This window comes from Hyla sarda, chromosome 3 (genome assembly GCF_029499605.1).
Source record: "Hyla sarda isolate aHylSar1 chromosome 3, aHylSar1.hap1, whole genome shotgun sequence".
Lineage (NCBI taxonomy): Eukaryota > Metazoa > Chordata > Amphibia > Anura > Hylidae > Hyla > Hyla sarda.
This window is the reverse complement of record NC_079191.1, coordinates 245,276,392-245,288,839: the sequence shown is the minus strand read 5'-3', so window position 1 is coordinate 245,288,839 and position 12,448 is coordinate 245,276,392. Positions and strand designations below refer to the sequence as shown.

The 12,448-nt window shown below is 43.6% G+C and overlaps 2 protein-coding genes across 3 annotated transcripts in view; one reads left to right on the top strand and one right to left on the bottom strand.

Annotated features, from left to right (window-relative positions):
- COL10A1 (collagen type X alpha 1 chain) overlaps nucleotides 1-10,883 on the top strand; it is a 104,310-nt gene extending 93,427 nt beyond the window's left edge. The window contains exon 3 of the mRNA XM_056566364.1: nucleotides 8,919-10,883. Within this exon, the coding sequence (XP_056422339.1) occupies nucleotides 8,919-10,783 (1,865 nt within the window). The 3' untranslated portion in view covers nucleotides 10,784-10,883. The remainder of the gene's footprint in view (nucleotides 1-8,918) is intronic.
- The window catches only part of NT5DC1 (5'-nucleotidase domain containing 1), a 417,176-nt gene that overhangs the window by 299,889 nt on the left and 104,839 nt on the right, over nucleotides 1-12,448 (bottom strand). The window lies entirely within an intron of this gene.

Below are 12,448 nucleotides of genomic sequence, written 5' to 3'. Positions count from 1 at the left end.
GCTAGCTATGTCTTGCATCCTACCCCTGGGGCGGAGGAAGTGTGGCTGAGGGCACAGGATGCATATACTAAATACTTGGAGGAGACGGCTGAACATAAGAGGTTTTTTAATAAGCAGCATTACTTTGAGTGTGGTGAGGGAACGGGTAAATTGTTGGCATCCATTGCTCGGGCCCAGCAGGGGGTTGCGTATATTGGCTGTTTGAGGGACGGTCGAGGGAGAGAGGTCAAGGCGGATGAGGAGATCTTGGGTGTGATGGTAGACTTTTATAAGGAGGCGTACTCTTCTAAGGCCTCTTGTACTGAGGAGGCCTTGGTGGATTTTGTGGGCAGGGCTTCGCTTCCTTCCCTTTCTCTGGAGCAGAGGGACGAGCTGGACTCGCCCATCTCTCTGGAGGAATTGGAACAAGCACTGAAGGAAGCTGCTAATGAAAAGGCCCCGGGGCCGGATGGCCTTCCGAGTGAGGTATATAAAAAATTCTCAGGGATACTCCTCCCCCAACTGTTGCGATCGGGTCAGCGGCTTTGGAGGGAGCTCTGCCTCGCTCAATGATGGAGGCCATTATAGTACTTATCCCAAAACCGGGAAAGGACCCTCTATGTGCAGGTTCTTACAGACCGATCTCATTGTTGTGTGCTGATGTGAAGTTGCTGGCCCGGGTACTCGCTAACAGATTAGTTAAGGTTGTAATGTCCCTTGTTCATGGGGATCAGACTGGCTTTATGCCGGGTAAATCTACGGTAGATAATATTAGAAGGGTGTATCTTAACTTGCAGATGACTCAGGAGGGTGCGGGGGCTAGATCGATTTTTTCATTGGACGCTGCCAAGGCATTTGATAGTGTCGAATGGACTTACCGGTGGAAGGTGCTGGGGGCTATGGGGTTCGGGCCCAGGTTTATTTCCTATGTTAAACTCCTTTACAAGTGCCCAACTGCCCGTATTCGAGTTAATGGACGACTTTCCCCATCATTTGAGTTAAGGAGAGGTACGAGGCAGGGGTGCCCCCTGTCACCCCTACTCTTTGCACTAGCTATAGAGCCGCTGGCTTGCCTCCTGCGCTCCTCACCTGATCTAATTGGATTTCGTTATGGCTCCATGGACGAGAGAGTAGCGCTTTATGCAGATGATATGTTACTGTTTTTGGGTGATACTGCTCAGTCCCTGACCCCTGCTATGTCTATTATTTCTGAGTTTGGTACCTACTCTGGCCTGCTCATTAATTGGGATAAGTCGGTACTGATGCCCCTGGATCCCTTGCCTAGTATTCCTCAGATTGCCCTCTCTAATATCCAGGTAGTTAAGGAATTTAAATATTTGGGTATTACCATCACGCCACTTGTACATAATTTCATACCCCGGAATCTGACGCCCCTACTGGACAGGAGTTCTCAGAAGGTAGCCGTCTGGTGTAAATTGCCGAACTCAGTGGTTGGCAGGACTAATCTAATAAAAATGGTGCTCATGCCGCAGTTGTTGTATGTGCTGCAGAACTCCCCTGTGTGAATAGCAATGTTTTACTTTCAAAGGATACAGCGAGTTTTCAGGCAGTTGGTGTGGGGGGTGCGATTGCTCGGATCAAACTTGAGACATTGCAAAGGGGAAAATCGGGTGGATTGGCGCTACCTAATCCCTGGTTGTATTTTCTTGCCTCGCAACTGCATCAGGTTAGGGGGTGGGCAAAGACGTCTCTCCTGGGTCCTACGGGTAGATTGTTTATGGCCAAACATGGAGGGAGGGTGCCATTGTATATTCTGGAAATTGGAGCCCTGACCAGACCTCCGGATTCCTCTCCCACTGCCCAGCTTCTCTGCAAGCTTTGGGGCCACACGCGTAAGCTACTAGGTATTACAAGTTTCATGTCGTGTACACCGCTGTGGCGTAACCCGGGCTTGCCAGTATTCTGCACTTTTGTGGATGCCGGTTATTGGGAGAGAAAGGGACTGTGCGAAGTGGGGCAGCTGGCTGTACAGGGGGTAGTCCGAACTTTTGAGGATTTGCAGGAGGAGTTCGCTTTACCGCGTTCCTCATTTTATCGATACCTGCAACTCCATCATGTGTACGAAACTCAGAATCGGCTGCGATTGCTGGAGGTACAGACTAACAGGGTCCTTGAATCTGTAGTTATGAAGAGGGACTCTGCAGGAGTTATTTCTTGGCTGTACGGTGAGCTCTTGGGTTTTTATCATGAACGTTTCCCCTTAACAGTCAAAACAAAGTGGGAGAGAGACCTTGGCAGGCTGAGTGACGAAGAATGGTCTACTGCTTTGTCGCTTACCCCGTCATTGTCCCTGTCGGAGTCTAATAGACTGTCGCAGCTGTTCTTTTTGCACAGGGTGTATAAGACCCCACTATTCTTACATACTATTGGGGTGCGGTCTGACTCTGCCTGTCCTCGGTGTGGTGCGTTGGAGGCTCATCTGCTTCACATGATGTGGGCATGTCCTGTCTTAGATATATATTGGGCTGATGTGTTACATCTTATCAGGGATATTTATGGGGTTACACTGCCTAGAGAACCTAAGGTATGCTTACTTGGCCTTATTGGCTGTGATGAAGAACCCTCATTGAGAGAAGTGGGGATCTTACGGGTGTTGTATCAAGCCAGGAAACTGATCGCGCAGTTCTGGATCAGACCGTCTCCTCCGGGAGTGGCTGATCTTGTTAAAAGATTACGGCAGATAGTGCGCTTGGAGAAAGGGATATATATTAAACGTAATGTTGAACGGATGTTTGATGGTGTTTGGGGGCCCTGGGTTCACTAATATGACCCCCCGACAACTGACTCGTAAATGACTGTGAGTCCTTGGGCTGTACTTGCCGTGGTATGTTTGGCTCGAATTCTGGGGATTTCTGTATGTGGCACCCTTCCTTCCTTACTCACTATCTTTGCGTTTCCTTGGTAGCTCTGTTGGAATGCCTGTAGGTGCTGCTTGTTGTGGTATGTGTGTAAGATGTGAGGGAGCGAGTTCATTGGGATATGGGTATATTTGAACCTCTAGTTCAATACTAGTGTGTATTATTGATGCTGCGGTGGGGAGAGACGGACGTTTTGTTTGTAAGGTGGGTGGGGTGGGTGGAGGGGGGGTTTATTGATGGTGTATTGTTTTTGTTGTAAAACTGTTTAAAATCTTAAAAAAATATCTGATTTAAAAAAAAAAAAAAAAGTTTGCTTCGCTTTTGCCTGCCATTCCCCACTGTGGGTCCCAGATGTTATCCCCCCCCCTCCCTTTTGTTGAAGCCTTTTTTCTTTACATTATACAAGCTGAATACCCGGCACTTCCCGGTTTTTCCTACCTTATCCTTGTATGGGAGGAAAAGAAACAAAGGAGGAAGCTTTTGCCTCATATCCCGTTCTTAAATCCTGAACCCATATCCCCTCCTCATATCCCAACCCCAAATCCCCTCCTCATATTCCAACCTCATATCTTGACCTCATATCCCATCCCCATATCCTGACTTCACATCCCCTCCTCATATCCCCTCCCCATATCTAATCCTGCTTGCCAGCAGGACTGACACATTCACCAGGAGATGCAGAGCGGAGCTTGTGGAGTAAGGCACCAGAAGTCCTATATAATTGCATAGGACGTGAAACAAAAAACCCATCCTTCACATATGGAGGTTGGTTAGGTGTTAATTTAACTATTATATATTTGTATTTGACATATAAGTAACATGTGACCAGGTATTATCAAATTATCTCCAGCCGTACGGACGTTATACTGGAACATACATTTCCCATAGATTTGCATTGGACTTTAAACAAAAACTCTGACCCTTGCAAAATGAGGGTAGGTTAGGGTTAAATTAACTATCCTATATTTTTAGTGGCCATATAAGTAACATATGTCCGAGTATTGTCGAAATATCTCCAGCTGTTGGAAGTTATGCAGTAACATATTTCCGATGATGCTGGAACATACACACGAGTTTTTATTTGTATAGCTTGTTGTTACTCATGTTGCGTTTTCAGTGTTCACATTTTTTTTTTATCCAAGTCAGAGCAGGCAGACATTTTAAGTATTTTGCACATGCTCACTGAAGTCGGTGGGACATACCACTCAGAAAATGACGTATTGTTTTATAAAGGTTTTATTTAAAAAAAAATTGTGATGCTTTTTCTAAATTTTATTTTACTACCTATATTTTATAATATTTCTGAAATATTGCAATTTTCAGTCTCTTCACTAAGTCTGAAATTAAGCTGAGAATTATTATTCTTTCTATGATAAGGCTGCTGGATAGTGATCTGTACAGCATTACAGTGAGAAGTGACACCTGTATATAGATGAGACAAGGTAGCTCAGCCTCCCCTCCCAGTAAAATGACATAAAGCATGCTTACAAACCCATCCCATACAAAGAAAAGGGTCTCAAGATGTTCATTGTGTCAATGTCCATGAGGCATATTAGTAAAAAATGTTGTTAAAAAACAGACCAGGCAATATGAGCAACTGGTAATACAATAAAATTGTTTATACACTAGCTGAGTACCCGGCGTTGCCCGGTTTTTCCTTCCTAATCCTTGTTGGGGAGGAAAACAAACAAAGGAGGAAGCTTTTGACTTTATATCCAGTCCTCATATATTGTTGTCATATCCCAACCCCATATCCCGTCCTCCTATCCTGTCCTCCTATCCAGTCCTCCTATCTTGACCTCCTATTCTGTCCTCCTATCTCAACCTCCTATCCCGACCTCCAATCTCGAGCTCCTATGCCGAGCTCGTATCTTGACCTCCTTTACCGTCCTCCTTTCCCGTCCTCCTTTCTCAACCTCCTATTCCATCTTCCTATCCCATCCTCCTATCCTGACCTCCTATCCCGTCCTCCTGGGCCGACCTCCTAGCCCGTCCTCATATCCCATCCTCCTATCTCGACCTCCTATCCCGTCCTCATATCCCGACCCGTAATATGTGTACCAGGTATCGAAATATCTCCAGTCATTTGGAAGTTATGTGGGAACATACATTTCCCATTGACTTGTATGGGACTTTAAACATAAACCCTGCCCCTGGCAAATGGGGGTGAGTAAGGGTTAAATCACCTATCCTATGTTTGTTGTGTTACATATAAGCAACATGTGTGCCAAGTTTCATGTTAATATCTTTAGTCGTTTGGAAGTTTTTGTGGAACAAACATACACACACACACACACACACACACACACGTTGAGTTTTATATATATAGATGTACTCGCTGAGTACCAGGCATTGCCCAGTTTTTCCTTCCTAATCCTTGTTGGGGAGGAAAATCAACAAAGGAGGAAGCTTTTGACTTCTTATCCCCATATATTGTTGTCATATCCCAACCCCATATCCCGTCCTCATATCCCGTCCTCATACCACGACCTCCTATCCCGTCCTCCTATCCCGTCCTCCTATCTCGACCTTTCATCTCGACCTCCTATCCCATCCTCCTATCCTGACCTCCCATCCCGTCCTCGTATCTCGACCTCCTATCCCAACCTCCTTTCCTGACCTCCCATCCCGTCCTCCTATCCCGACCTCCTATCCTGTCCTCCTATGCCGTCCTATCTCGACCTCCTATCCCATCCTCCTGTCTCGACCTCCTATCTTGACCTCCTATCTCGACCTATCCTGTCCTCCTATCTCGACCTCCTATTTCGACCTTCTATCTGGACCGCCTATCTGGACCTCCTATCCCGACCTCCTATCCTATCCTCCTATCCCGACCTCCTATCCCATCCTCATATCTCAACCTCCTATCTCGAACTTCTATCCCGACCTCCTATCCCGTCCTCATATCTCGACCTCCTATCCCGACCTCCTATCTTGACCTCCTATCTCGACCCCCTATCCAGACCTGTAATATGTGTACCAGGTATTGAAATATCTCCAGCCGTACTGAAGTTATGTGGGAACATACATTTCCCATTGATTTGCATGGGACTTTAAACAAAAACCCTGACCCTCTCAAATGGGGGTAGCTAAGGGTTAAATGAACTATCCTATATTTTAAGTGGACATATAAGTAACATGTGACCAAGTATTATCGAAATATCTCCAGCCGTTTGGAAGTTATGCAGTAACAAATATTTCCCATAGACTTGTATGGGACTTTAAACATAAACCCCGCCCCTGGCAGATGGGGGTGAGTAAGGGTTAAATTACCTATCCCATGTTTGTTGTTGACATATAAGTAACATGTGTGCCAAGTTGCATGTTAATATCTTTAGCCGTTTGGACGCGATGCTGGAACATACATACATACATACACACGTTGAGTTTTATATATATATATATATATATATATATATATATATATATATATATATACACACATACATATAAAACTCAATGGCCCTTAGTTACTAAGAGTGGAGTGTAGATTTCTTTGTGGGTTTTAATTCCCTACAATTTATTTTCCATGGTATTTACTAAGGTTTCCCTAGATTTTCCACTTTCCCTACATTTTGCTTTTTTTTTTTTACACATTCTCTGATCTGTCTGGTTTTCCTCAGTTCAAATCCACCACATTTTCTGTGGAAACCGTAGTAAATATGTTGTTTTTTTGTGAAAATGTCGGGAACACACCACACAACATATTTACTACGGTTTCCACAGAAAATGTGGTGGATTTCAGCTGAGAAAAACCCTACAGATCAGAGCATGTGTAAAAAAAAAAGCAAAATGTAGGGAATGTGGAAAATCTAGGGAAACCTTAGTAAATACCGAAGAAAATAAATTGTAGGGAATTAAAACCCACCAAGAAATCTTTTTGGTGACCACGCCCCCTTTACCGGTGGCCACGCCCATTTTTCGGGTTTTCTTAGCAAAATGGAGAGTTAGTCGGGTTTTTTCAATTCTGGCGCAAAATCTGGCCCAGACAGAATTTCTGGCGCAATGCGCCAGAGTCTGGCACACAACCCAACAAAACATGTCGGGTTTGCAATAGTAAATGAGGGCCAATGTGTGTATGTGTGTGTATATATGTGTGTATGTTCCAGCATCACTTCCAAATGGCTAAAGATATTAACATGAAACTTGGCACACATGTTACTTATATGTCAACAACAAACATAAAATAGGTAATTTAACCCTTACCCACCCCCATATGCCAGGGTTGGGGTTTCTATTTAAAGTCCCATACTATAAGTCTATGGGAAATATATGTTACTGCATAATTTCCAAACAGCTGGAGATATTTCGATGATACTTGGTCACATGTCACTTATATGTCAAATAAAAATATATAATAGTTCAATTAACCCCTAACCTGCCCCCATACGTGAAAGATGTTTTTTTTTTTTTTTTTCAAGTCCCATGTAAGTATATTGGACTTCTGGTGTGTTACTCTACATGCTCCGCTCTGCGTCTCCTGGTGAATGTGTCAGTCCGGCTGATAAGCCACACCCCATCTCACAAAGGCACGCCCACCTTTTAAGCCAAACCCCTTTTATTTTCAGCTTACAATATCTTTACCACAATGCAGTCCCACCTGAGGACTGGATATGAGGATTAGAAATGAAGATTAGCTATGAGGATGGGATTTGAGGATGGGATATGAGGTCGGGATATGAGGAAGGGATATGGGGGTGGGATATGAGGTCGGGATATGAGAACAAAATATGAGGACAGGATATGAGGTCGGAATATGAGGAGAGGATTTGGGGTTGGGATATGAGGAGGGGATATGGGTTCAGGATTTAGGGACGGGATATGAGGACAAATGCTTCCTCCTTTGTTGCTTTTCCTCCCCCACAAGGATAAGGTAGGAAAACCCAGGCAGCGCCGGGTACTCAGCTAGTTACAAATGAACAACAGAAACAGATTAGAGAAACAGAACATGTTTCAGAAGCTAGCTCTAATGAGTACAACAAATCTAGATGAAATTCACTACAGGGACTGCTTTTCTTACTGTCTTTCTGACCATTTGTTTCTACTCTTTTCCTTGCCATTGAGTTTCATTAGGGATCAGTCCGAGGCCCTTTCCTCTTTTCTCTACAGAGCTCCCATTGGTCAAACTGTTAAACAAATTTCTCTTTCAGTACCACCTCTGCCTGTGATATCACCCCTCTACCACCACAAAACACCAGTGATTTCTTCTTCCTATCTGAAACTAATTCTTTCAAAAACTGAACTTACTTTTCCACCATCTACTATCATACATAAACTTCATAATTCCATTTAATTATGTGCTAGTACCACAACTCTGAGGCAGCATGCCCACTTTCTTGCAGTCATGTAATATCTGTATCTGTCATTCACCCTCTATATTCAGTTACTTGCACACAAGCCCTCTACACTTGAAAAACATCTCCAGAATCCCCCTTCTTGTTACTCTGAAAATGACACAAATGCTCATTGCTCAGTCATTCTTCCCTCCTTTAAACAGGTACTCTGGAGGATAAAAAAAATATGTTTTCAAATCTACTGGTGCTAAAAAGTTATATAGATTTGTATTCTATTTAAACATCTTAATCTTTCCAGTGCTTATCACCTGCTGTATGCACCAGAAAAAGTTGTGTAGTTCTTCCTAGTCTGACCACAGTGCTTTCTGCCGCCACCTTTGTCTGCGTCAGGAACTTTTTAGAACATGAGCAAATTGACATATCAAACCTCTCCTGCTCCAGACAGTTCCCGACATGGACAGCAAGTATCAGCAAAGAGCACTGTGGTCAGATTAGTAAGAACTAGAGGCCACCCATAGTTGTGGAGTGGTGTTTAGTGTTGGCTGGGTAGAAGGTGTGGGGGGGGGGGGGTCTAAGGGGTGAGGAAGGCAAGTATAGGTCTGAGTTTAGAAAAGAAAGACCTGCAGCAATCAGTTGATCGCTGGGGCAGCCTATTTTTTTTTAAAAAAAGGGTGTCTGCTTTTATTAAACAAAACCATTAAGTTAAGATTTTTACATTGAATACCCTGTTATAACAACATTTTAATGTTTTTCTATTCTCTTCTAGTTATTCCAAGCGGGCCAGAACAAGGGCAACCTGGTCCCCCTGGACCAATTGGTCCAAGAGGTTTGCCTGGACCACCAGGACCACCAGGAAAACCAGGTTATGGGACACCTGGTCCACAAGGAGCTCAAGGAGTGCCAGGACCACCAGGATTCTCTTCCATTGGAAAACCAGGCCAACCAGGTATACCTGGAAAGCATGGAGAACGTGGAGAACAAGGAGAAAAGGGGGACATTGGACCTATTGGACTACCTGGACCAAGAGGTCTTCACGGACCACCTGGATTTCCTGGTCCAGCTGGAATTTCTGCTTCTGGAAATCCAGGTCCTCAAGGAGCGGTAGGAAGCCCTGGGCCAAGAGGAGCTCCTGGATTTAAAGGTGAACCTGGTATGCCTGGCCTTAATGGACATAAGGGGCAAAATGGTTATGGAATTCCAGGTCAACCAGGTGAGAGAGGACCTCCTGGTATGCCAGGCCCACCTGGGCCTGAAGGTCCTATTGGAATAGGCAAACCAGGCATAAATGGTTTTCCTGGACAACATGGAAAAGTAGGTGAAAGAGGTCTACCTGGTGTACCAGGGATTCAAGGTCTACAAGGGCCCCAAGGACTACCTGGACAGCCTGGACAAACAGGAATTGGGAAGCCTGGAATAAATGGTGCACCTGGTCTCCCAGGGCCTTCTGGACCTAAAGGACATCCAGGTCTCCCAGGCATGCCAGGCCCTCAAGGAATGCAAGGCTATGGAAAGCCAGGCTTACCAGGAGTGAAGGGGTTAAGAGGACCTGAAGGGCTCCCTGGTAATCCTGGGATTAAAGGAGACCAGGGAGAAATAGGGCATCCTGGACAACCTGGCACAACAGGTTTGCAAGGAATTGCAGGTATGCATGGACCTAGAGGGGTTCCAGGAGAGGTTGGCTTTCCAGGACCTAAAGGTGACATTGGTCCTAAAGGTTTTTCAGGAGCACCTGGACCTAAAGGTGAAAGAGGTTTACCTGGTTTAGACGGTAAACCAGGCTATCCAGGTGAGCCAGGACATGCTGGCACCAGAGGAATTCCAGGTACTGCAGGACAAAAAGGAGAGAAGGGCATTACAGGACCCCCTGGGGTGCCTGGAATAACTGGTCCAGTAGGCCCTAGAGGAGAATCTGGTTACAGTGGAGAACAGGGTCCCAGAGGAACTACAGGTATACCAGGTATGCGGGGGCCAACAGGACCACCGGGCATTCCAGGTATGCCAGGTCAAAAGGGTGAACAAGGTTTCCCTGGTTTACCAGGTCCTGCCGCTATTGCAACAAATGGCATTCAAGGGCCAATGGGACCACCTGGGATTCCTGGATCAAGAGGGATAAACGGTGAACCAGGATTACCAGGACCACCAGGACCACCAGGCCAGCCTGGTCAGATAATAATGCCACATCAAATACCAGATGGATATGCAAAATCAGGCCAAGTTCAAGGTCTAAGAGAGCTTCGAGTGTCAGCATTTACTGCTATCCTTTCCAAAGCATTTCCAGCAGTCGGAGTACCCATAAAATTTGACAAGATCTTATATAACAGGCAAAATCACTATGATGCCCGAAGTGGAATTTTTACATGCAGGATACCAGGGCTATATTATTTTTCTTATCATGTACATGTAAAAGGTTCAAATATTTGGGTGGCATTATATAAAAATGGTACACCATTAATGTATACCTATGATGAATACAAAAAAGGATACCTTGACCAAGCATCTGGTAGTGCTGTCATCGATCTTACTGAAAATGATCAAGTTTGGCTGCAGTTGCCTAGTGCAGAATCTAATGGTCTATATTCTTCTGACTACATGCATTCCTCTTTCTCAGGTTTCCTATTTGGCCTCACATGATATGTTATTATTGCTCAACTTCAAATCTGATGCTTGAAAAATTGTTATTTTAAAAAATTATTGTTTTGTGTTGTTTTGAATATAATACAGTGCAAGGTATTTGTTTGTTTTAGTTGCATGGAAAATTAAGTGTTTTAAGTGATTTTTAATTTTAATTTTTTTTTTATTATACCAAGAATCCAGACCTGGCACTTTACTTCATTGATATGTAAGCCATAAACTTTGTCAGTGAAGCAATGCTTTCTATGTTAAACATAAAGCAACACATAAAAAACTACATTGTAACAAGGATATACCTATAATCTGATTCTGCCCCCTTGCACTATTTATAATTATAATCAGCAGAGTAGCTATATAAAACATGTTGACAGAAAAAAAGTGACCTCTGGGGATTGTTTTTTAGCGTGCCTTATTACACAGATCACATTAATTCATAAACTGCTTAAAAGGAATTGTTTGCCCCATGAAATTCCTATCCACAGACACAGGCTGGCATAAAAATGAAAAAAATAAAAATGAATATACTCCCCTTGCCCTGGTCCCCCCGCTGCATCTTCTCCAGTTGTGCCTGGTTTGGCTTAGCAATCCTTGTTTTGTCTTGACACACAGGAATCAGCCACTTAGGCAATTACTGGCTGAGGCAGAATAGTGCTACAACCTACGATAGGCTGAGCAGGTGCTTTCTGAGTGTCAAGATGGAAGCACTGTTTAAAAAGGACCAGGCACTGTTGGCGAATTTTTGTGGGGCCAGACATTGCCAATACGTAAAAATACTATGTCACATTTTTTATGTACTCAGATATTTCTTTGGCAAGCCTTTTTTAAAGTGAATGCTCACCTTTTATTTGTATATTTTTAGTTTCAGCATTCTGTGCTGATCAGTTTTATAATACAGTAGAACGTCTCCAAAAGACCACTTCTTTGGGAAGACCATTCCCTTATCCAGACCAGATTTCTGTGACAGACTTTTAACTCCACCATATGTTAATACTTACTTGCCTTATTCTTTGAGAAGACTGCCTCCCTCTAGAGAAACACCTACTTTTTAATGACATTTTGATATCTCAAAGAGGTATCATAGTATATATTTCTAGCAGGGGGTAAACAGTAACATGATGAAAATCAGGCTTCATGCAATTATCTTGGGGGATGACTTAAGAGTTTATTGCATACAATTTTATTTTTGACTTTAATACTCTTAATTTTATCACACTTCTTGCATTCAATAGCCCATAATGAGAAAGTGGAAACAGAATATTAGATGTCTTTGCTAATTTACTGAAAAAAGAACTAAAACATTGCATTTATATATATATATATATTTAGACCCTTTACTGAGTACTTACCTGAAGCACCTATGGCAGTGATTACAGCCTCGTCTTCTTAGGGATAAGATCAAAAAGTTTACACACCTGGATTTGGGAATTTTCTGCCATTCTTCTCTACAGATCCTCTTAAGCTCTGTGTTGGATGAGGACTGTCAATGGACAGACATTTTAGGAGTTTTACTGGGGCTCTGGCTGGGCCGATCAATAACATTCACAGAAGTGTCCTTAAGCCACTTCTGTGTTGTCTGTTTGCTTAGAATCATTGGCCGACATTTATCATTGTAGGTGTAAGTGAAGCATTTTTCTACACCTTTTATTTTGTGTGCTGTTAATGTGT